The sequence below is a fragment of the Sturnira hondurensis genome, unplaced genomic scaffold, assembly GCF_014824575.4.
Source record: "Sturnira hondurensis isolate 20B ecotype Veracruz unplaced genomic scaffold, ASM1482457v3 Scaffold0006413, whole genome shotgun sequence".
Classification (NCBI taxonomy): Eukaryota; Metazoa; Chordata; class Mammalia; order Chiroptera; family Phyllostomidae; genus Sturnira; species Sturnira hondurensis.
In genome coordinates, this window is record NW_028079044.1 from 25,195,608 (window position 1) to 25,221,970 (window position 26,363).

At 36.7% G+C, this 26,363-nt stretch overlaps 1 protein-coding gene across 2 annotated transcripts in view; it reads right to left on the reverse strand.

Moving 5' to 3' along the window:
- STK3 (serine/threonine kinase 3) overlaps positions 1-26,363 on the reverse strand; it is a 249,686-nt gene that overhangs the window by 89,491 nt on the left and 133,832 nt on the right. For both annotated transcript variants that reach the window (XM_037048259.1, XM_037048258.1), the window contains 2 exons: positions 24,657-24,794; positions 14,888-15,013 (listed from right to left, as the gene is read on the reverse strand). In XM_037048259.1, the coding sequence (XP_036904154.1) occupies positions 14,888-15,013; positions 24,657-24,794 (264 nt within the window). The remainder of the gene's footprint in view (positions 1-14,887; positions 15,014-24,656; positions 24,795-26,363) is intronic.

Genomic DNA, 26,363 nt, shown 5'->3' on the forward strand with positions numbered 1-26,363 from the left:
TTAGAAAAAAATTTATTTTCCTTATCCTTTCTTTTTCTTACTACTCTTCTATTCCATCATGATCATTATTAATAGAAAGCAAAAACTTTATTATGTCCTTTCGCAAAAGAAATACTACTTGTAAAAACCCAGAAATTATAATATTATAAAATTACTTTAAGAAGTAAGCTTCCAAAACATACAATTCAGAAGGAGACTGCTTGAAGCACAATAAAATAACAATATTAACTGTAACATGTAGTTCACACTATTGAGACTCCTAACACCAACAAAATCCTGGGCACAAGACTGTGTCGGGGCAGTGAAAAACAAGCAATTCCTCCCCTAGACCAAACATTCATCACATGTTTGACATTAAGTATTGCTAATCAATACTTCCATACCATAATGTACCTTATTATTTTAAATTGCAAACACATTCCACGTCGATAATACTCTAATGGCATTCTGCTAAATAAATGAGAGGTAAAACTTATTGTACAGCAACTTTATACACATACTCACTGCTTTAATAGATATCAATTAAATATTTATATAGTAAACACTTACTGTATGCCAGGCAGTGTGCTAAGATACACAGTCTTTGTCCCTGAGAAAGGTATAGTTTGGTGGAGTTAAAAGCAGAGAAACAGTGAGATCGACATTCTCACAGAGCTAAACACAGGAGCCCATGGTGGGAGCGGGTAGGAGCACTGGCCTAACTGGAGCCTGGAGGAGCATCGTGTAGTTTCCCTTCCCAGAGCAATCAGGGGCTAAGATGACTACTGAAGGGTAAGGAGTTAATTATACAAGTGAGGGCAAAGTAAGAAGTAGTCTAGGAAAAGGCAGCAACCTACGTTTTTCTCTAAACACTTTCTGAGCAATCTCATCTTTGTGTATGGTTTCACTATCAACTGCAGAAAGCCTGCTGATTCCCTAATTGCCCGAGTTCTGCCTTGGGATCCAAACTTGCATATCCAACTGCCTGCTACACAAAATGACGTGGATGACCCATGGGCACCTCAAATTAAACAAGTTCTGATGTGATCTCATCTTACTCAGAAAGCTGCCTTGGAGAGAGGACGGCTGGAAAATATTTCAGCCACAGTGTAAGTGCAGAGAGAACGTGGTGATGCGAAGAAACAGAGGTTCTAAACTTTGGGTGGGAATATATTGTCTCTGCCTTTTTTCCTTTTTGTTTAATGCTCAAAACATAACCACAGTCTTAGGCTGAGAGGAAGGGCTCTAGAAGAAGGGGATAACACGCCTGACTGAAAGGGCAGGGAGAGAAGGGGCCTCCAAAGGCAGGAAGAGAACTTGAAAACCGGGGCAATAAGATGGTTCCTATTCTTTATGTGTATCTCCATCACAGTGCTTGCCACACTGCATTTAGGTCTTGTATCAGTTAATTTGTAGCCTTCCCCACTAGACTTAAGTCTTTGTGGAGGTAAATGGCATGTCTTATCTTTCTTCTATACAATTTTTATAACTAGAAAAAATACATATCCTCTGAAGTAGAAAAAATATGTATCCTCTGAAACAGGGAGAAAGAAAAACTTAGTGAGGATACAGAAACACTGAAATTAAAAGAAAACTGAGGTCCAGTTAGTGCAGTAAAACAAGAAAAAATAAGTTACAAAAATTAGAAAGAAATAAAACTACCTTTATTCACAGAAGACTGTAGAAAAGTTCAAAGAACCTACAGAAAACCTCCTGGAAATAATGAGTGGAGAGTGATATAATGAGGTACAAGGGCAATATAAAAAAATAATTTGTTCCCTTTATGCCAGCAACAATTAGCATTTGGAATTTTTTAAAAAAGACATTTTTAACATCACTAAAAGAAAAAAGAAACTCTTAGGTCTAACAAAATATGTACAGAATCTCTGTGCACTGATGAAGGACATCAAAACTCTACATAAATAGACATTCCATGCTCATGGACTAGAATACTCAGGATCATTTCTTCCTAACTTAATGTATAGACTCAACTCAATCCCAATAAAAATCCCAACAAGCTAACTGGTAAATGTTTTAAAAAAAAAAAACAATGACTCTAAAGTTTATATGGGAAGGCAAAATACCTAGAACAGTCAACACAATACTGAATGAGAAAAATAAGGTTTGGAGGATCATAGTGTGCAATGTCAGGCTTCTACAAACTATTGTAATTGAGAGTGCAGGTGCCCAAAAAGCACAGACACGCACATCAGTGATGCATCAGTGGGACATGACATGAGACATGTCATGAGACATGTCATTCGTTTGTTTCTGGGACATGAGAACCCAGAAACAAACCCAGGCAAATGTGGTCGACTAATCTTGAAAAAGGCACAAAGGCAACTCAATGGAGAAAGGACGGTCTTCCAAACGAGGTGCTGGAGCAACTGGACATTCATATGCCAAACAAACAAACGAAAAAACCCAAAACACCATTTTTAGACACAAACCTCACAGCTTTTACACAAATTAACTCAGAATGTAGACTTTAATATAAATGCAAACCTAGAAAATTTCTGGAATAAAACATAGGATAAAATCTAACCTTGAGTTTGGTGGTGAGTTCATAGATAAAACACTAAAAGAAATGGAGAGGTGATATTAAAACTAAAAACTCCTGCCCTGTGCAACCCTGCAGTGAAGGGAATAGAAAGACAAGCCCCGAACAAAAGAAAATATCTGCAAAACACATGTCTTATAAAGAACTCGTGTCCAAATACACAAAAACCTCTTAAAAATCAATAATAAAAATAAACGAGAATTTAAAAATGTGGAAAAGTACTGAACAGGCACCTTATAAAAAGATATATAAATGGGAAATAAGCATATATAAAAGATGCTCAATGTCTCTGTCATTTGGAACTGCAAATTAGACCAACAATGAGACACCTCTAAACATTTAAATAAAATGGCTAACATGCAAAAACAAAAACAAAAAAACCCACCCTGACAATATATATTGCTGGTGAAGATGCTTAGTAACAGAAGTTCTCATCATTGCTGGTGTGAATTCAGAATGCTACAATACTAGAAGAGAGTTTGGCAGTTTTTTGTAAAGTTAAATATACCATAAGATCCAATTATGGTCCTAGATATTTACTCAACTGATAAGACAACTTTTACATCCACAAAGCACCTGGTATGCAAATGTTTATAGAATTTTATTCATAATTGCCCCAAACTAGAAGTAATCAAGATGTCCTTCAGTAGATAAATAAATTAAACTCTGGTACATCCATATAGTGCAATAATAATCAGTGGGAAAAAATGAGCTAATAAGCCACAAAAAGACACAGATGAAACTTAAATGTATATTATTAAGTGACAGAAGTCAGTTTGAAAAGGCTACCTGCGGATGACTCCAATTACATGACACTACGGAAAAGTCAAAACTATAGATGGCATACAGACGAGCGACTGAAAAGGGTTCAGGGACATAGGGGAGTTGAGTAAGTGAAGCATGGTAATTTTTTCAGGCGGTGAAACTATTCTGTATGATACTGCAATGGTGGGTATGTGATACCATGCATTTGTCAAAACCCACAGAACTTTATAGCATAAAGAGTGAACATTACGTATGCGTACTTTTAACAATCACTTAGGTCAGGAGATTCCAAAATGGAATGCAGAATGTGGCACACACACACAAACAAATCTAACTGTATTAACACTGCATGAAAGAACTTCATTGAAGGAGGTGGGGAGAAAATGTGCTAACCTTGGAGGTGAATGGAGTCTGAAAGACTAAAAATATAAAGAACTGTACATAAGCACTATGCTGTAGACAGTAAAGTTTTCTCCCATGGGAACATGGGTTAACAATTCTGAAACCACTATACATACATACGGCAACCAGAACATTTAGTAAACAGGTGGTGAATGGTGGGAGCCAGGCTTTGCGCCATCTCGGTGGGGAGTTATAAACAAGCAAGAGGAGACAGAATGGCCCGTGTGGTAATGAATCAGAGGCAGAGACAGCAGTATGAACTGATGTGTAGCTTACTATAGATACAGATGAAGGCCCAGACACACGCACACACATATGCACAGTTACAAACATGTGTGATACACAAGTTGGCACACAGGCATCTCATTTCTGTGTCAGCTGAGAGCGTGACAACATCCCACGACACAGCCACGTGGGCAGTCCAGATCTTGGCTTCTAATACCATCGTCTAAGAAAAGGAACTGGGCTCCTAAAATTCTAGAACTGTGGCAGGAAACGTACGAGATGAAGGCAGAGTATCTCACCATGTTGGAGAGTAAGAAAATACGAAAAAGAAAAAGAAATCTCAACGATGATAGAGGTACGTCAAAGGAACAGAGATGCCAATTAAAAGACTCTGAACAGCTAAAGCTGGAAGAATTTGGGCAACAAAAACAAATCAAGTTAGTATTGGACTATAGCCCCAAGTATAAACCAAATAACCATGTGTCATCACAAATATATATGACTGAATAAATGATTAGGTGGTGCAAGTAGATAAATTTGTACAGCAGACTTCCAAATAACGTATGCAGGACTCTGCCCTGAAAGAAGCAGAGCGTAACTCCTGACTCCTTTAGTGAGGGCTATGTAGGGTGACGCCTTCCTAGAAGTACAGTGCGGCGAGGAGGGGAGAGTGATTTTATCGTGAAGAAGCCTGTCAAACACTGCCTCGGCCAGATCACCCCAGGAACATCCACAGTAAGTCACGGTTAAATAAAATACATATATTTGTTCTTTATTCTCCAATTCTTGGCACAGAGTTTCTGAAAACCCTTATCATTTCCTGACGGGGTGGGAAGGGCATCTATTGTTACTCACAGTAAGCCCCTTTCAATCACACCTGAAGTGACATCTGGAGGAAGGGGGCTGGTTGTCAGAGGATCCAACCGAGCAGTTAGGGGGCAGAACTTTTAGGCCCACCTTGGTGACTTTGAGGAACAGGAGACAGGCTAGGGATTGAGCTAGTCACCAACGGCTAATGACTTAAGCCATGCCTGTGTAATGGGACAGCCATAAAAACTATAAAAGGAGTTTGGAGAGCTTCTAGGTTGGCGAAATACATCGGACCACTAGGAGGGCGGCATGCCCAGAGAGGAAACGGGAGCTCCATGCCCTTGCCCATACCTTGTCCTATGCATCTCTTCCACTTGGCTGTTCCTGAGTGACAGCCTTTAAATACAGTAGTAACAATAAATAGAGTGTTTTTCTGAGTTCTGTGAGCTATTCTAGAAGATTACTGGACCTGGGGAGGGTGTCTGAGGTGGGGGGCAATTTTGTGAGCCTGCGGGGTCTGGGCTAACTCCTGGCAGTTACTGTCAGAATGAATTAGGTTGAAGGACCATCAGCTGGTATCTACGGAGACCCGGAGGACTCAAATCCACCCATTTGGTGTCAGACGTGCTATGAGTAGAGGAAACAAGTTTCCCTTTAGTAGTCCTCATCTAACATGGTAAGACCAGCCTTCACCTCTGCGGTCTTCCTCCCCAAAACCAGTAACCCCAGTGTCCTCACAAGAAAAACAAGTCGAACAATTCCCCATTGAGGGACATTCTACAAAAATCCAGGCAGCCTTCCCCAAAGTTCTCAAGAACATCAAAAAACAAGGACAAAATTGGACCTGCCTTTTGACCCAGCAATTCCACTGCTAGGATTGTATCCTAAGAACCCTAAAACACCAATCCCAAAGAACATATGCACCACAATGTTCATAGCAGCACAATTTACTATAGCCAATAGTTGAAAGCAACCTAGGTGTCCATCAGTAAATGAATGGATCAAAAAACTGTGGTACATATACACGATGGAATTCTATGCAGCAGAAAGAAAGGAGCTCCTACCTTTTGCAACAACACGGATGGAACTGGAAAGCATTATGCTGAGTGAAATAAGCCAGGTGTTGAAGGACAAATACCATATGATCTCACCTTTAACAGGAAGCTAAACAACAAAACAAACAAGCAAGCAAAATATAACCAAAGACACTGAAATAGAGAACAGACTGACACTGACCAGAGGGGAGAGGAGAGGGAATTTCAGGGGAAATAGGGGAGGGATTTAGAGGAACATATATAAAGGATACATGGACAACAACTGAGAAGGGTGGAAATGGGAGGGAAGGGGGGACTATGGGAGGTGGGATGGGATGGGAGTAATAGACAGAAAACTGTACTTGAAAAATAATTAAATAAATTTTAAAAAAGTAATTTTAAAAAAAGGAATCTAAGGAGAAATGATCACCAAATGCAATATGGTGTCCTGGATGGATCCCGAAACAGAAGGAGGACATTAGGGAAAAACTAACTAAATCTGGATAGTGAATGGACTTTAGTTTACAATTTGTATCAGTACTGACTCATTCATCATGACACATGCACCACACTAATGTAAGGGGTCACTAGCAAGAGAAACTGAATGTGGGGTACATGAAATGTTCTGTGTGACTTTTTCAACTTTATAAATCTAAAACTGTTCAAAATTATGAGTTAATTTGGAAAAAATCCTTTACTTTTTAATTTGAATTTTAATAAATTCAAATAATAAAATAGAAGAAATAAAATTTTATTTTAGAATAAGTATTTGTCATGAAGTCCAGTGCTGGAACCTCCTGGTTACTGGTTTTCATCCACATGACAATCAGTGAGGGTAATTTTTGAAATTCTGATGCCTGGGCCTCTGCATCAATTATGTCAGAAATTTCTCACAGTAAAAACCAAACACTTGTTTTTTTCCTCTGGAAATACCCAGGTAGTTCAAATGTAGAAAGAGAGAGCTCAGATAACCTAGCCGTTTGCAGAATGTTCTACATACTATATTCAACATTGCAAATCCCACGGAGTAAGTTTTCCACTAGCGGTAACTAAAGTCCATAGACTTTAAGTGATTCATGTACACAATTTGTTGCACTGAAAGAACAGAAGTCTGTAATCCATTATTTAACCAGAAAATTTGTTGGATTTTCTTTTCAGAATAAAATATTTAGCAAGTATTTAGTAAATATCAATATGTACATACTTTTTAAAAAAGGATGACCTGAAGCATATTCAATTTTTAAAAAGCTATCCTTTAATAGATACTATATTTAAAAGTTGTATATTACAGAAATAATTCACAGATTTGCTTTACACCCTAATATGAATATTTCTTGTTAACAACGAAATTGTAACTTAAAGTTGTATTGAGTAGAAAGAGCAACTCAGTGGGAGCAACCTAGATGCCCATCGGTCAATGACTGGATCAAAAAATTATTGTACATTTACATAATGGAATTCTATGCTGCAGAAAGGAAGAAAGAGCTCCTACCCTTTGCAACATCATGGATGGAACTGGAAAGCATTATGCTGAGCGAAATAAGCCAGGCGGTGAAAGACAAATACCATATGATATCACCTTTAACAGGAATCTAAACAACAAAACAAACAAGCAAGCAAAATGTAACCAAAGACACTGAAATACAGAACGTGCTGACAGGGTCCAGAAGGGAGAGAGGAGAGAATCACAGGGGAAAGGGGAAGGACTCACATGAATAAGTATAAAGGACACATGGACAATCACTAAGGTGGGGGGCAGATATGGGAGGGAGGTGGGAAGCACTGGGGGGCAGGGCTGGGAATACAAGAAAGAAAACTGTACTTGAACAAGAGTTAAATAAAATTTTTTTTTTAAAAAAAGAGCAACTCAGTAGATAATCTTTAAAAAGTGGACTTCCTATAGGCCAATCAGGTATTTACAGTAATATGAACAAACATTGTTAAGGTTGCTTAATTGAAATTGACACATACTAAAAATTTGGGAATATCTTCCAGTAATATCCAGAACACAAATTATTCCTTACTGTGTAATACAATTGACTCATCTCAGCACAAAATCAGTATCACATGATCTGAAATGCCAAAAAAATTTCTGTCATGTTTAGCAATGCCTAAACTAACACAAAAACCTTGATATTGGGATTAACCTGCTGCAGAAATCTGTTTGCAATTAATTTGTTTAATTTTTAAAATCTGTACAATTACCTCAGCACCTATCAAAACATGTTAGTTTGTCAAGATGTATTCTCATCAGACAAGCTTTTTCTACAACAGGTATAAAAATCAGACTCGTAGGCACTATTTCTAATCATGTCCTGTACCTTTCTCAAATAAAAATGTATTTAAAGAGGTTTATAATTGTTATCCAGGACACAAGTGTATAGCACTAAGTTTTTTTAAAACAATGCATCTTGAAATGGTTATCATATACAGTGTTTCCTTTTCAAAAGTCACATTAAGAGTTGATGGAAATGTCAATTTAATTTTAGGCCACAGATTTTTCTCCAACTTTAATAAGCTAAACTATGTAGAATTAAATTAAATTTGGAAAAAACTGTAAGTTGATATTGGTACAACCCACAAATTCTCTGAAAATTACACTCACTCAAAATGGAAAAAGTGGGATCTACAAAAAGCTTAAGAATTAATACTGAATATCAAATACAAAACTCTTATAATGTGGCAACTCAATATGGTGCATTTCACAGCTCTAGAATTTCGAAATCAGGGAAAGAATTTAATTCACATTATTTCAAATTTTAACTTCATGAAAACTTTCAATGTTCCAGTGACAAATGGGCTCAGTAACTGACAAGCAAATTCGGGCTCCAGGGCAGTGAACCCCAACATCCTTCACAAGTCAGGTCCACAGTCAGGGAGCCTTGGTCACTGGGTGGACCCATCTGGGGTAGAGACTAAAGACAGGTACTTACTATAAAGGCTGTCAGAGAATACAGATCCTCTGAGCTAAAAATAAAAGTGGAAGTAAAACTCACAGATCTCCCACCGTGCTGAAAACAACATTCATCTTTGAAAAAAGAATGGGGAAAAATCTTGGTGAAAACAGCTAGCATATAAAAATATTCACCAAAATGTTCTGTCATATCCTAAAAGATAGCCAGTCTTCAGTACCATATGTACCAGTTGGCCAAATGAAACCCTCTCAAAAAATAAAAAAAAGTTCCACGGGCCAAAGTTCCCCTCCCTTCTTGGGTCGCTTTGTTTTACAAATTACCCAGAATAAACCAGAACTGAACAGACTATTGTTTTTCTACAAATTGTGCTAATTTATGGATAGTCAAGGATTTCATAATCATTATAATATAGGAAGATTTTTATAAATTTATTTACGAAGGGTTTTATAAATTTACCTATAGATATATTAAATATCATCACATTAAAAACTCAGTATTTAAAATTATAATTTAGAACATACAAGAAATGACAAGTTTCCATTAAAATGCTTACCCGTCCCAAAACCCTCTCAAAATTACCAAAAAAAAAAAAAGGCACAGAAAAGGAATGAACTCATAAAGACACAAAGCACAGGGAGAAGACAACAACAAAATGCAGGACGCACGCTTCAAGGAGAGAAGTCACAAGAAGCAACAATTCAGGGTCCAAAGTGGTGAATCCGAACGCTTATTACAGAAAGGTTCACAAGGCCACTAGTTCTGCTCGTTAACAAAGAGTTTTGGGGAGGCAACTTCAGCGCTTCTCTGAGACAGAACCATGAGATACCTGACAAAAACCAGGGAAGTGAACAGAGATCTAAGCCTACGATAACAAATGGAAGAAAGGGAGCAAAAGAAAAGTCAAAGTGAAGGTGATGACAATGAGGGAGAGTAGGAGCTCTTGGAAATTAAATACTTTATATGAAAAAATATAGAAAGGTTAGAAGATAAAATTGAGAAGACCTCCAAGAAAGAACAAGAAAACAAAGAAAAAAAACAGAAAAGATATCATGAAGAATACATCTAAGAGGTTCACCAATCAAGTAAAAGGAGTTCCTGAGACAGAAAATTATTAAGCAATAGCAAAAATAAAATTGCACAAAACTAAAGTGCATTTCCAAAAATATTTGGCTTTCAATAATAATAGTAATAATGTACCTACTGAACGGGTTAGTCTTAGCTAAGGAGATTTCCAGGCAGAGAGTTTCAGGTGCTGCCTAGTTTCTTGCTGCTTATAATAAAATGCAAAAGGAGAGAGAAAAGCTTAAGATAGGAAAACTAAACAAAAAAGGAATCAGGACTTGATGATTTTGTAAATCCCCAGCCTTTATCAACAGCAAACAATGCTACAGTTATGAAAAAGCTTCCAAGCAAACATCAAATCCAAGGAAGTGAGTCCTGCAACTTTGTTCGTCTTTTCCAATATTGTTCTAGCTATTTGGAGCCCTTTGTTCCCTATGGATTAGGCAGGGGTGTCCAACCCCGCGGCCCAGGATGGCTACAAACACAGCCCAACACAATTTATAAATGTACTTAAAATCTTTTTTTGCTCATCAATTTTTATTAGTGTTTGTGTATTTAATGTGTGGCCCAAGACAACTCTTCTTCCAGTGTGGCCCAGAGATACCAAAAAGATTGGACGCCCCTGACAGAGGACTGACTTTCCATTTTGCAAGAAGATCACTGGAATTTTGACGGGGGTTGGATGGTTCTGAGTTGCTCTGGAAGTACTGCCTTTTAACAACACTAAGTCTTCCAATCCATAAACATGGAATATCCTTCCAGTGGTTTAGGTATTCTTTCATTTCTTTCAGCAATGTTTTGTTCTTTTCGCCATACAAATCTTTCATTTCCTCAGCTAAATTTAGTCTTAGGGATTTCATTTTTTTGGATGCCATGATAAATGGAATTGTTTTCTTCATTTCCTTTATGCATTGTTCATTACTGGTATCTAAAAACATAACTGATTTTTGTGTGTTGACTTTATAATCTGCAACATTGTTAAACTTATTAGCTCTAGATGATTCAGATGTTTTTGACAGACTCCATCCAGGAAGCTGCTCCAGCTCAAAGGGCCCGCCCCCCCCCCAAAAAAGGCAAACCTCTGCACTGGTCCCTGAGGGAGCTGCCAGACCTTTCAGAATACAAAAAGCACTTTTGGGGGGGGCGGGGGGGACAAGTTCTTATTCCTCTTCCCTGCTCCCAACCTCTGCCACTGTTCCTCTGGCTGCCGCTGAGCTAGAAAATAGGGGATGGCAGGCACATAAGCAAAAATGCCACAGCACTCTTACCAGGATTTAGCCGTCTCTTTCTTCATTAAGTACGTCCCTGGTTGCTACAAATATTTTGTTCTATTCCAGTGTTTCTGCAAAGGCACCAGTTCTTAGAGCTCTACACCACCACTTCCCGTGACAAGCAGGTTTTCTTAACAAATAGAATGTGGAAGTAACAGTGTACAACTTCTAAGACTGTCACAAGAGGCACTGAAACTGAGACTTCCTCCTCGTTTCCTCTCCACCACTGGCTCTGAGGGACGCCAGAGGCCATGCTGTGAAGACTCCCGCGTAGCCCCATGGAGACTCCCATGCGGCACGGACCTGAGGCAGCCTGCCAACAGCCGCATGTGTGAGTGAGCGTGCTGGACTCCAGTCCCTGTCCAGCCTTAGGGTGACTGACTGCAGGCCCAACCGCCATTTGGAATACAACCTCATGAGAGACCCTGAGCCACACTTAACATAATAATCGACAGACACCATGAAATAATAAATGCATGTTTATTCTAAGCTGCTAAGTTTGGGGATATATGACATTTAAAGCTGAGGCCCAAAATAAAAGAAGAACCTAATCAATCAATGAGTTTTGGGGGAAAAGAGTGTTTCAAGAAGAGAGAACAGCACATATAAAGGCCCTAAGTAAGGAAAGGTCTTCTGTATGTTAAAAACATAAAAAATTTGAAATAAGATCAATGTGGCTGGAGGCCAGTGAAGAGGAGCAAAGCAGGGAAAAAGGTATCATCGAGGTAGCAGAAAGTAACCAAAGTGACTGTATAGCAATATCTTAAAAACTGATAAAACCTGGTAAATTTTCAGTCCATGGTTCCCTATCCATCAGAAATAGAAACCAGCCTATAATTAAGAATAGAAAGGTAAGAGCGAACCAAACATAATCAGCTGCCCACTGACAGCTGACTGGAGGCAGTTCACTAGCCCAGCATGAAGTGTGCACAGGGGGAAGCAAAGGCAGACAAGTTACCAGCAACACGGGGACAATGACTAGACTTTACTGAGAACATAACCTTAGAAGCAGCTATGTAACTCTGATAAAGCCAATGTTATTTGTTTTTAAAAGTACTAATAAGTATTTGACTGAAAAGTGAGCATAAAATACTAATAAAGGAACATGAAAACTTAAAAGTAAATATCCTAGTTTTAATCTTGCTTCCTTACAAGCTTTGCTAATTGGAAAGAAATCAAAAACTACTTACCCAAAGCAATCTATAGATTCAATGCAATTTTTATTAAAATACCAATGACATATCATGCAGATCTAGAGCAAATATTTTTAAAAATGTATATGAAACCAAAGCATACCCCAAGTAACCTCAGCAATCTTGAGAAAAAAGAACAAAGTTGGAAGGAATCACAATACCTGGTATCACACTATACTACAAGGCCACTGTAACCAAAACAGTCTGGTTACATAAGAACAGACACACAGACCAATGGAACAGAATACAGAGCCCAGAAATAAACCCTTATCTCTATGGCCAATTAATATTTGACACTAGGAGCATGAGCACACAATGGAGTAAAAATAGTCTCTTCAATAAATAGTGTTGGGAGAACTGGACTGGTACATGCAAAAAAAGTAAACTAGACCACCAACTTACACCATACACCAGAATAAACTCTACATGGATAAAAGACTTAAGTATAAGCCATGATACCATAAAAGTGCTGGTGGAAAACATAGGCAGTAAAATTTCAGATACCCCACACAGCAATATTTTTGCCAATATTGCTTGAGCAAGGGAAATAAAGGAAAAAATAAACAAATGGGACCACATCAAATTTAAAAGTTTCTGCATGGCTAAAGACACCATCATCAAAATGAAAAGGGAACTGACTGTGTGGGAGAACATATTTGCCAATACTATATCAGACAAGGGTTTAATCTCCAAAATATATAAAGAATTCATACAACTCCAAACCAGGAAAACAAACAGGCCAATTAAACAATGGCAAAGGACTTGAATAGATACTTCACCAAGGAGAACATACAGAGGGCCCATAGACATATGAAAAAGATGCTCAATATCACGAGCCGTCAGAGAGATGCAAATTAAAACCATAATGAGATATCACCTCACACCTGTCAGAATAGCTGTCATTAATAAGCCAACAAACAAGTGCTGGTGAGGATGTAGAGGAAAGGGAACCCTAGTGTTCTGCTGGAGGGAATGCAGGCTGGTGCAGCCACTGTGGAAACAGTATGGAATTTTCTCAAAAAATCAAAAATAGAACTGCCTTATGATCTAGATTCCACTGCGGTAATATATCCTAAGAACCCTGAAACACCAATTCAAAAGAACTTACGTACCCCAATGTTCATAGCCCCACAATTTACAATAGTCAAGTGTCAGAAACAGCCTGAGAGCCCATTAGGAGATGAATGGATTAAAAAACTGTGGTACTTTTAGACCCTGGAATACTATGCAGCAGAAAGAAGAAATTCCTACCTTTTGTGACAGCATAGATGGAACTGGAGAGCATTATGCTAAGTGAAATAAGCCAGTCAGTGAAAGACAAATGCTATATGATCTCACTTATAACTGTGATCTAATGAACAAAATAAACTAACAAGCATAATAGAAGCAGAGACATGGAAACATGGAACAACAAACTGGCATCTGTAACCAGGCCTGTACGGGCCTGTGAACTAGACGATCGCGGTTCAATTCCAAGTCTGTAAGAGGGGAGGAGGGGAGGGAGAAATGGTAGAAATACTGGGAAAGGATTAGTCAAAGCACATGTATGAACGACCCATGGACACAGACAACGGAGTGGGGACTGACTGAGGGATTGAGGGGTGGGCTGACTGTGGGTGGGGGGGAAAAGGGGAAAAAACTGGGACTACTGTAATAAATAAACAATAATTTAAAAAAGAAATCAAAAACTAACTTTATCATCAAATAGGAACCAAGGGTGGGAACTATAAAACCCTTTGAGTACAAGAACCAAATTTTTTACACCATCCCATATCTCTTATCTTTATATAATTAATATATAATTGCAAACTTATGAAAAAATCTTTATGAGGATGCTATTAAAATTCTGAATGGTGACTTCACTGGTAAAAACGTAATGTCTAGAATATAAGCATAAAGCATCTGTCTACCAGGCAGTCCACAGTCACCGCCAAATGAGTAAGTGATGTAGCGCAGCACCCACAGGAAACGACTGTAAGTCAGTTTGGCCAAGAGCCACACTTGTCTTTGGCACAGGCCGCCACAAGTACCAAGGTTGAACAATTGGTGAAGAGGGTGAAAGAATTTCAAAAGAAAGCTTAATGAGATAAACTAAATGTGAATTAGCAAAATAAAACTGTTTGTATATAAAACTGTAAGTAAAAAAACACTTCTAGGGACAAATATTGATGATGTTATCAAAGACATTTTCAATCAGTAAAAAATAAAATAATCTGTTTTCAGATTTTATGACTATCTGAATACCAAGATATATCCATCTCTGTATCTTTAACTAGAAAAAGATTAGAAGCAAGAAGAAAAGTTAGTGAAGAACAAAAGCATCAAACATCATACAATGAGACAGATATGGTTATTTTATTTTGTTACTAAAATGCACTGATGCATCAGTATAAAGTAAATGGAATACTAGGTCCTTAAACGTCCCTCCTGCTTTCTCTAGTAACCCACCATCTCCGTGGTACTCAGAGACACTGTTTGTACAGAAAAAATTAAGACATCAGAAAAAATAGCAAACATTTAATGCAAACGAAATATATTTTGAGATTTAATGAACAAAATACCTCATCTGTACAATAAAACAGTAAGTGATATTGATATATTTAAAGAAAAAAATCAAAATTATATAAAAATGACTCAGAAAAAAATCAATGTTTTGAGGGTAATTACGAACCGAATTTTCTTCCTCCTCTTCCAATTCTCGTTGCTGTTCTTCATGTCTTTTTGCTTTAATCTCCATCGCTTCCGCAATCAGGTCTCTTAAAATTGATACAGGTTTTGCATTCTTGATAAAAGGATGCTAAAAAAGTAAAATTCAATGGTATAATTTTGAAAGATTTTTTAAAATTGTATTTCAAAAATGTTAAGATGACATGTAAATGTAAACCAGGATCTTAGGCTTAAATGATGTTATTTTATCCAGAAGTTAGACCAGAGAATATTTCAGCTGCTTTACAAATAAAGAGTTTGCTTTTTAGGCTTGTTTTTAAAAACCATTAAAACACAGACACAAAAATGCAATCTTGTTAATAAAAATACATTCATGAAAACTACCTTAAAAATATGTGTCCAAAGAAGTGTAGATTAGGGAAGAAAAAGATACAATTAAAAAAAACAGATTAGTGATTATATTGCATATAAAAATAGTTATTTGGTATTAGTGACAGACTAATTAATCTTAACAAGCTGATAGCCAAAATCAGTGGAAAAAAGAAGGGCAAATATTGTGTTACTTCTTTTACATATTTTCTATTTTATTAGGTCTTGAAAGTGTAATAATTTCACTCTACTCCAATGGAGAAATACAAAATGGCAAATAAAAATTTTTCAGAAAATAAATATTGCTTCATTTCTATAATGCACATACATAAAACAATTTTTCACTTCTTTTTTATTCTACCCTGATCTAGCTGAAATACATGAGTTTGTTGCAAATGTGATAAACAAAATGGAAGCCACCAGAACAGACCTGGGTTGCTGATGATTCTTTTTACTGAGGGAAGGGTGTCAGAGAAGTAGAGGGTAAGATTAAAAGTATAATTTGGGATATATAACCTTATTTTGAGGCAGCAATACAGCTTCAAGATGCAATTTTCATAATTGAATGTCAATAGATAAACTCAGGTAAAAGATGAGTTACTTTAATAAAGAACACAAAAATATTCCTAAAGACAAAAAAGTTTTAGTGCTAAAGAAGAAATTTCAGACATTTGGAAAAAGCTTTAAAACGATAAACATACACCATTTAGGAAAAGAACAAGTGAGAATTTTACCAGATTACAGCAATAATAGGATCAATAGTGAAGAAAGAATAATAAATTCTTTTGTAGCAGTTAGAGATTAATCACCAGATAAATTACGTTCTATTAACATAGCTGTGGTGGAGACTCCTAGTTCCACCAGAACACAATTGTGGCTAGATGCACAACGGCCCAGCTAGATTCTACCTCTTAGTCTCCTTTTCAGCTGGATGTGACTAGGAGACTAAGTTCTGTCGATGAAATGGAAAGAACAGAATAGAATGAAATGAGAGTGTCTTGTGTTGTCTTCTATTTCCTGATCTGGGCTTTAAAACATTAAATGTTGCCCTGGCTGGTGTGGCTCAGTGGGTTGAGCACTAGCCTTTGAACCAAAGGGTTGCCGGTTCCATTCTCAGTCAGGGCACATGCCTGGGTGTGGACCAGGTCTCCGGTTGGGGCATGCAAAAGGCAATAGATCAATGTTTCTCTCACACATCAATGTTTTTCTCTTTATTTGTCCTTTCTCCTCTCTCTAAGTAAATAAATGAAATCTTAAAAATAAAACAAAAACATTGCATGTGCATTCTTCCATGACTTCTACTCTTTCTACTAACCTGGAAAACAGACAAGAATAGTGCCCTGGAGAATGGTGGAAAAACAAGGAAGAAACTCCGGTCCTACACTGGTAATTTTTGAAAAACACTGGCGGAAAGCCATCTCCCCCTCTCCAAAAAAAACCCAAAAAAACAAAACAAAACAATTGAAGACATGTTCTTTGACCTTAAAGAACGTATCTAGAATAAAGAATAAAACACAAACACATACAAAAAATTACAACGTGGCATATTCATTACACCGATGGTGGTTTAGCACAGCCTATATGATTATGAGATATAAAAGAAGAATGGGTGAGGTCATCTCAGGTGAACAGACCATTTTAGGGGGTAGTTAAAGAATGAACAGAATGAACAGTATGAACAAGCACACCACGATGGGGAATGTGTGTCAGGACCCAGCAGAAAGATCCGCCATGCCAAGACCGAACAGTACTTAGAGAAATGGTGTTCTGTGAGTTCAGAGATGAGTACAAGCAACAGTGGTGCAGGAAGGATACATGCTTAGGATGACATGCCTGAATTTTGTCTGGGAGCCACTTTAATTACATAAACAAGAGAATAATATACGGCAAAGAATGCCTTTGATAGCATAATCTTGTACTAGAATGTAGAAAGAAATGAAATAAGAGTGAGGAGGAATGATAATAATAAAGGTATAAATTATTAAGAACCTGGATTTTAAAAAAAACAGCTGCCACAATCGAGAAAAGTGAATCCAATGAAAAGTACTCTTTGGAAGGAATTAGTGACTATATATTAAAAGAAGTAGAAGACCAACACTGCAAAATCTGGGAACCAAAAGAATCATATCTCTCTTAAAGAGCATAGAAATCTCAAGTTGTATTATACTTTGTCTTTTCAGGAAAAATGATGAGCCAATCTTCCAAGCCACATTTTTACCTGTAAGAAATGCCCAAATACACATATGGTTCATGCAGTCTACTGCAAACTTACTTTCATGCAATTAATTGTCAACTCACTACCCAGTGTTTGCTATCATTAATCTACAGAGCTTAACGTACTTAGTCTCAAAATCTCAATGTCTGATTTCATTTGTAGTTGTGTTTTTTTCTCTACATAACCATGACAGAATAGATGTTATCTGACCAAGAAAGAGGAACTGGCTAACAAAGTTAAAAAGGCTACTTGAAGAACAAGGCCATAATATTTAAGCATTCTTGAGAGGCAGGAGAGAAGTACTATCAGAAATACTGGCAGATTCTTAAAGAATAGTTTAAAGTCATTTTTAAAACAGCAAGTGATAAAATTAAAAAATGCAAAGCAGCATAAAAAACAGAACAAAACCAGAGAAAACAAGTTGGCAAAAAAATTGTGATTAAAACGTTATTGGCATATACAAATGTAAATAAATGGGTTAAATTTCCAGTTATTAAATAACATTTTAGTTCCTAAAAGACATTTAGTTCATAAGATAAATTCAACTACATGCTTTCTACATGAGATATATTTAAATAAATCCAACTCATGTTTCCCCAAGAGGCATACTGAAAAGAACCTGGGTCAAAGTCAAAGACAAACAATGAAATCTTAGTCAAACACAAAAAGACACTAAGAAGAACACAATTTAAAAAGTAGGACTGAAGGCAAAAAAAGTAAATGAAGAATGTTGTTTAATATCCCTTACTATTGGTAAGGGATATAATACAAAGGTATAGTTGTAAACTAGGTATATTAGTATAGCATATATAAGAGAAACTACAGAGAATAAGAAGTTGATTTAGTAAAACATAAAAAATATTAATATTCCTTTTCTACTCACTGAGAAGTAAAATAGGTAAAAATAAAGATAAAAATCTAAATAATATAATCAGATTGAATTAACATAAAATCAATAAACAAAAGTTACATCTTTTTGTCTGATGCCTATCAAAGCATGTGGCCCCAGTATAGGAAGAGAAAGAATAATAAAACAAGATAATGCCCAGAAACAGAATATAATATACAATATAAACTGGCATATTATAAAATAGCATTTCCAGTCATTGAGAGAAAAATTACTGAAATAAAAACTGTTGTTGAGATAATATGGGGGAAAATTAAACTAGATCTTTACCAGAAAAACACCAAAATAAATTCCAGATAGATTAAAAAATTAGAGTCTAAAAATAAATAGGAATGTTTCTATTTAACCCAATGCCATAAAAACAAAAGAAACAAGACAGTACAAATACATACAAATTAAGTACGTATGAATGACAATAAAAAATGAATACACTAAAATCTACATTTGTAACATTTATGTCAGACAGAAGGTGATTAAATGAAATTTTTTACAAGAATATCAATAAGAAAAAGATTAACACACGAAATTCTTAAAGGCAATGAATTTTCACTATTTCTATATGAATCTACAGTAAAATCTAAACTAAAATAGGGTGAGCATTCTGAAATCACCTGAATAAAAAAAAATAAAAAATATCCTAATCAACTTACGACACTCTTGGTCATGTATTTTAAAAATTACGGTCACTTGATAATTTATTCTTTTAAAATCTGAAACAGTTCCCCTTAAATTTTGTTCATGTTCTAAATTATCAACGTTTAAATTGACAGAGTTCAAATTAATGATTTATTAAAAAACTTCAGAGGATTTGAAACTTCAAGAATTTGAAATCATCTAAAGAGGAGACTTAATGGTTCCCAGTAGATTGAGTTGTCATACTTTTCTTATACCTCTCCATTAAAGTGCAGCTAAAACCCTGAATATTATATACAAAACAAACATAGGACGATTCTGAAAAACAGAAAGAAGGCAGCAAACTGGTTAGGGACTGAGGGACTTGAGGAAGGACATCACTGTGAGTTCCATGGGTTTTCTTTTTATCTCATTTATCCTAGACTGGGTACTGGAGAAGCCAGCAACCCAGAAACACCAGGGGACACCAGCTAAAACCACCCCTACAAAAGCCTGCTCTCTTGATCAAAAAGATCAGGAAAGGGACAGCTAGTGAGACAAAACTTCTAGACAAGAACCATCCTACGCCAGCCTAACACCATAGAGAACACATTGGCCCCAACCCTGTCAACAACAGCTGAGTGGGGAATCTATACTTCCACCCTCTGGAAGGTATTTGATCCTTCTACTGAGACGGTGCCAGAGAAGACCAAGAGTTGAGCTAGGACATTCATCTTCACCAGTAGAATAAAAGGCCCCCTCCCTCCTCCAGCAGGGAGTGTTGGCAGAAAGTATGTGGGAGCCTGAGCTTATATCCCTACCAGACAATAATAAAGAAATCCCGCCCCCTTCCAGCTAGAGTGGAATGAGAGGAGACCTAGTTGGATCAGAACTTTCATCATCGCCCAGCTATAATGAGGCCCTGTAGTGCCACGGAAGGCATCTTGAGAGCCTGAGCTCTCATCCCTGTCCGGTAGTAATAAGAAACCCCTCATTACCATACATGTCAAAGGGGACTAAGTGGGGACCTGGACTTCTGCTAGCTGGCAGAAACTAGGTGGTGCCCCTTTACCCCACTGATATATTGTCAGAGGATGCCTCGTATAATAGTATATATTAGATTCAGAGTCTCATAATATAATACCGAAAATATCTAGGGTTCAGATGAAAATCACTCACCATATCAAGAAGCAGGAAAATTTCAACTGGGAGAGATAATAAATAGGCACCAACATCAAGATAACACAGATATCAGAATTATCTGACAAAGATTTTAAAGCAGCCACCATAAAAACGTTTCAATAAGCAATTACAAGCATGCTTGTAAAAAATAAAAATCAGACCATCTGAACAAAGAAAGAGAAAATTAGTAGAAAAATAAACAAATGGAAATTTTAGAACTAAAAGATTACCAAAATTAAAAATATGATCAATGGGCTTAAGAGCAGAATGAGGACAGAGGAAAGAATCAGTGAACTGGAATACAGAACAGGAGAAGGTACTGAATATACACTAGAAAGAAACCAGACTGGAACAAAAATGAGCAGAACCTCAGAGACCTGAAGGTTCTCTAAACTAAAGACAACTAAAGAGACAACTTTAGTTGTTCTGTTTTAGACAACTAAAACAAAAGATCTAACATTTGCATCAACAAAGTCATACAAAGAGAAGAGAAAGAGAGTAGGGCTAAAAAGAGTGTTTGAAAAAATAATGGCTGAAGACTTCCCCCAAATTGGCAAGAGATATAAACCTACCGATTCAAGAAGCTGAACAAATCCCAAAGAGAATAAATCTAAAGAAATCCATTCTAAGACACATCATAATTAAATTTCTGAAAATTAAGACAGAGAAAAGAGCCCTGGCTGGTGTAGCTCAGTGGATTGAGCGCGGGCCTGTGAACCAGACGATCGCGGTTCAATTCCAAGTCAGGGCACATTCCTGGGTTGCAGGCCAGTTCCCGGCAGGGGCCAGTTCCCAGCAGGGGATGCATGAGAAGCAACCATACATTGATGTTTCTCTTCCTCTCTCCTTCCCTTCCCCTCTAAAAGATAAATAAATAAATTTTTTTTAAAAAAAGACAGAGAAAAGAATCTTGAAAAGAACAAGGAGTAAAACAACTCAGATGACAACAGATTTTTCTTAAACCGTGGACCTGAGGAGGAAGTGCCACAGCATTTAAGTGCTGAAAGAAAAGAACTACCAACTAAGAATTCTACATCCAGTGATAATGTGCTTCAGGAATAAAGAGGAATAGGGACATTCTCAGATGAAGGAAAATTAAGAGAATTTGTTACACAGACCTATCCTAAAAGAATATAAGGAAGTCCTCTAAACAGAAGGGAAGTAATAAAAGAAGAAACTTAGAAACATTGGGAGAAAGAGACAAAGAGCAAAACAGGGTAAATACAATAGATTTCCCTTAATTTCTTTAGTTTTATCAAATGTCTAAAGGTTAAAGCAAACACTATCACAGTATTTGATATGGATATCAGTGTATGGAAAGAAAGAATTTAGGATAATTATATGATAAATGAGAGGGATGATAAGTTAGATAAAGTTCCCACTCCTCATTTGAACTGGTAAAATGAAGAGTTAGTCACATGCCAAGGCAGCTGTTCAAGCCACACACAGGGTCAGCCCAGAGAACAGCAGATATCTGTCAACTGAACATTCTTACAGGAGGCCAGCCTGGGCAGCAGCTGACTTTCAGGTTCTAAACTGTCCACACACAGTATAAGGATCCCCTTCAGATCAGGACCTCTACTGCCACTAGGCTAAACTTGAACCTGATCCTTTAAATATCTCTGGGGTTTCAATTTCCTCATCTTTTAAAAACTACTAAGAGTTCAACTGAACAATCTCAAAGGATCTTTTCAGTCTGATTTTTTGAACTTACACAATTATCTATCTTGTGCCATTGAAAATAAACTACTATTAAAAAAACTTAGCATGTATCATGGTCTACCAATCAATATGGTATAATCTGTACACGTAAGCTACAGACATGTGCCCACTAAAACGTAATAGTAAGACTGCTGACAGTTACACTATAATTTAACTCATAACATATAAGACACATAAAAACTCCTTCAAGAGACAGACTGGCTTCTAAGAGTCCAGCAAAGTAAGACTGTAGTGAGCCTAATGAGACTCTAATGAGAGTAAAGATAACTATCCTATCTAAAAGAGCCTTTTTAAGTCAGAAGTTTGCTGTGCTAAATTTTGAATTCAATTTACAAAGTATTATAAGCAATGAATACTAGGAGTGCAAAAGTAGTCCCCTCCCAAGAGGCACAGCCCCCTAACCTTGAATCAGTTACAATCCAGGACGATGACAAAGAACTAAATTATTATGTCTAATATGGTGAATGATACGCCCAGAGTGCTCACGGGAACATACAGGAACCACCACCGTAAACAGAGATTAAGGAAAGGCTTTCTGAAGCAAAGACAAGAATTAAGGAGAAGCCTGTTGGTGAAGGGGAGTCTTCAAACTGGTGAACATGGGGGAGGGGGCACAGCATGAGAAAAGGTACAAAGGATTGAAAAAGCATGGTCTGTGTAAGAAATGACAAGTCTATTATTTCAGTATTTATACAGAAAAAAATGGGAGGTAGCAAGGGGTAAATTATGAAGCCAAACAAGGACACTAAATTGTAACAGAGGGCCTTGAATGATCAACCATAGTACTTTTTTTTAAAGGAAGACAGTAAATATTGGCTCATAAGCACTATACATAAGTAACATATAAAATAGGAAGCATCGTTTGCCCTTTATATCAAAAAGAAGAACGCTTGGGCCAAACCCAACTCAAAGCCATAGAATAACAGAGCTTGCTAAATGTCTATTCAGGTCACCTTCTGGGCAGAAAGCAGAGTAGGAAAAGGGTGAAGATTGGGACTGGGGCAAACGGAATAAACCTGAACAATGATTTAATCACTGTGTGACCTTCAGTGTCATGTAATCTTTGTGGGCTTCTGTGTCCTCACCCACAAAATTAGGGGGTTATACTGGAATACTTCTTAAATGCTTTTCAATCCTAAAAACTCTAAGTTAAAAACTGAAGAATTTCTTTTCTTAGAAAGATTAGAAAAGATTACACAAGGAAGACTAGAAAGAAACACTGGTTAGAGTATCCAAAAATCAGTTATCAGATATGTTTGGATTTATTTTCACCATCATATTTTGTGCGATTTGTCTCCCTTTTCTTTTTTTCCCTTCTCTCCTTTCTTGCCTTCTTTTGGGTTGAATAATTTGGATATTCAACACAATAACAGTACCAATAGGCTTTTGATTTATGTGTTCAAAATTCCTTTGACATGATGACAATATTTCAAAATAAATGTTTCAATCAATTGATTCTTGAAAGATAGCATTTGCATATAACAAGAAACTCGAAAGGCTCAAAAACGGCCTTCAGCAAAAAGTAAGTTTTGATTCCACTCCTGCTTCTCAGTCAGTTCTTGGTTACCTTCTCCGAGGGCCAGTTTCTGGCTTATTTTTGCACAGCTACCCCACGGTAAGCACTGACACATGCATGCATGTGTGTACACATGTACAGGTGTGTGTATTCCGTCGATCACTCCTCTTCATGGACCTTAATTTGTTTCCAACTTGTTGACAGTTATTTAGGTTGTTTCAAATCTTTTGCCATTAAAATGTCCTATGAATATTTTTATACATATTTTATTTCACACATGGTTAAGTTTTCCTGTAGAGCAAGTTTCTACAAGTGTAATTACTGGGTCAAAGAATATTAAACAATTTATTTTAGACAGATGTTGCTAAACTGCTTTCCATGGAGAATGAGTACTAAGTTATATTTTCACAGCAATGAACATTATATTTAAAGAGCCTGTTTCTTACACCCCTCAGCAAATACTTTCGTTTAAATAGCACTTTGGAGAAAGAGTCACTTTTTCTAAGCACCATGTTTTGAATCATTCTGTCATTTAACAAAAAGAATTCTTTTCCAAATACCAAGTTATGTTAATGTGAGACATGTTTATTATTAGCTCAAAGGTCTCAGCCAATTCTGTTGGAAAAAGGAAGACTTGCAAATACATACTGAAGTGTTAAATTATTTCGATTTGCACTAAATTTTAAGCAGATTCAAAAACTTCCTGACACTCTAGATACAAAGTCTATTTGTAGCAGGGATACTGAAACTCTTCATTTAGATAATCTTGTAACCAGTATTTACAATAGACAATCTTTTCAAAGACCTCAGGAATCTATTTACACATCTTAAAGTAGAGCAGAAAACCAAGAAGAAATGCTGAGTCAAAGAATAATACATCCGGAAAAAAACATGAGAAGTAGTAACAATAGAGGGAAGAGTTCATTTCTGAAATGAGAATGCTTTGGAGTTTTGTTTCAAAACAACTTTAAGGGGAAAGAGTTGACAACAACCAAAAGAAAAAAAAACGCCAAAACATAAAAAAGGAAAAAGAATGCTGAACTCAGAAAAGGAAGAAAATTAGACACAGAGAACACACAGAAGGAGGGAGGGGTGGGTGTGAGTGTAGGATGGGTGTCTACGTATCAACCCGTATTTCCTGGGAGGTTTGTACCTTTAGAAATCAGTGAAGGAAACTCACAGTAACCCTAGTTGATGTCAGAAAGCTGAAAGAGATAAAGTATTCTTCCCTTAGAAGCACAAGCACTGACCTGTAAAAGTTGGGTTGCAGTAGCTCTCTGCTCAGGATTCTTCACTAGGCACTTTTTCACAAAATCGGTGAAATCATCAGACCAGAGTTCTGGCTTCCTGAATGTTGGTGGTGGATTTGTGGGAATCATAAAAATAGCCTAATAAAAATGAAACATCCAAAAGACAGAGTCAGAATCACAACAGCACACCAAATAAACACATCTCTTCATCTATCTCTCTATCAGACTCTAAATCTGAAAAACAAATTCAAGCAGTTCTAGGATTTCCAGTAAAATTGCATTCAGGAAGCAAATCCATCTGCTACTAATGTAATCATTTCCCATTAAATTTCCTCTATTTGAATTGTAGCTCATTGAGCACATCATTCTTTATTTTATCTATTATTTTTAATCAGTCTCCAAAGACGATTGCATTTCTAACCCTTTTCCCAAACTGAGGACATTCTCTAGTTAAACAGATACATCGCCCTCCAGTCCTGCCACTGCATGCCGGACGTAGTTCCCATTTCAGTTTGACAGACGCACTGCTGCTCAAAGTGGCTAGCAGCAGTCCAATGTACCTCTGCAATCCAGAATATTTACACATAAACAAAATTACTGCTGTTATTCAAAATAATACTTGATAGAGCCAAGACATTTTTTTCTCTTTCTGAATACGAGTCACGGTTCCAGATGAAAACTTTTAAAGCTAATCTACCAGTTTGATTTATTACTAATGATTTAACTTAGTATTACTAATTTAGTACTAATGACATTACATCCAGAAAGTTCACAATTCGAAAGCTCTAAAACGTTTCCATCTCCCCTGTCCTCCTAGCTATCAAGTCATCCTTCTTTCAACCATGAGAATCAATCCCTAATGTTCTTAGCAAATCACTGTATGTAACGAATTAACTTTTCTCCTGGGTATCTAGACTAGTCCCTGATAAAATACCATCGCTAAAACATCATTCTCTTTGAAAAGTTATGAAAGACAATGAAAACAATAAATTTAAACCAAATGTACCAAACACTCAATAAATACAAGCTATTATCATTTTCATTTCCACACAATATTACAAAAAGACAAGAGGCAGACATAGCAATGGCAAAAATTTTACAAAGTAAAATGAATGCAGCCATGTTATAATTAACTGTAGTTTAATAGGTAAGTTTATATAATTACACAATGGAAACAAGATGTGCGATGAGGAAAAATGGCTTTCTGGCAACATTGGTATGAGCACGTGAGGCCAACCAATGTGGGCCCCACACAGACGTGTTCAGGGCTGAAGCACGTAAAAACTCCCTTCCTAAACCAGAGAGTCTCTCCTTTCCGAGAGAGCCGTCTATCTGTGCTCTATACGCATTTTCTCCACCTGGCTTTTCGTGATCTTCTCTCTTCACGTGCAAGCCAATTTCATGCACATGAACTTTTCATGTGCATGTCTGTCCCTTCTCCTTAATGCATAAAGAAAATTAAAGTGGTAATACTACCAACTACAGTAATACTTAGAAACATAATTTTTAACATTGAAACACACTAACCAAACTTATGCTTAAAACTTCTGTTCATATATGGAGAAAACATCAAAATTGTAGACAAAATATAATATTTGGGAGATATCAATTCTTATGTATTCCTTTGATATAATAAAATTATCCTACTCTCCATTAGATTTATATTAATTGTTCAAAAGTAATCCACAAGTTCTTAGAATCAGAGAA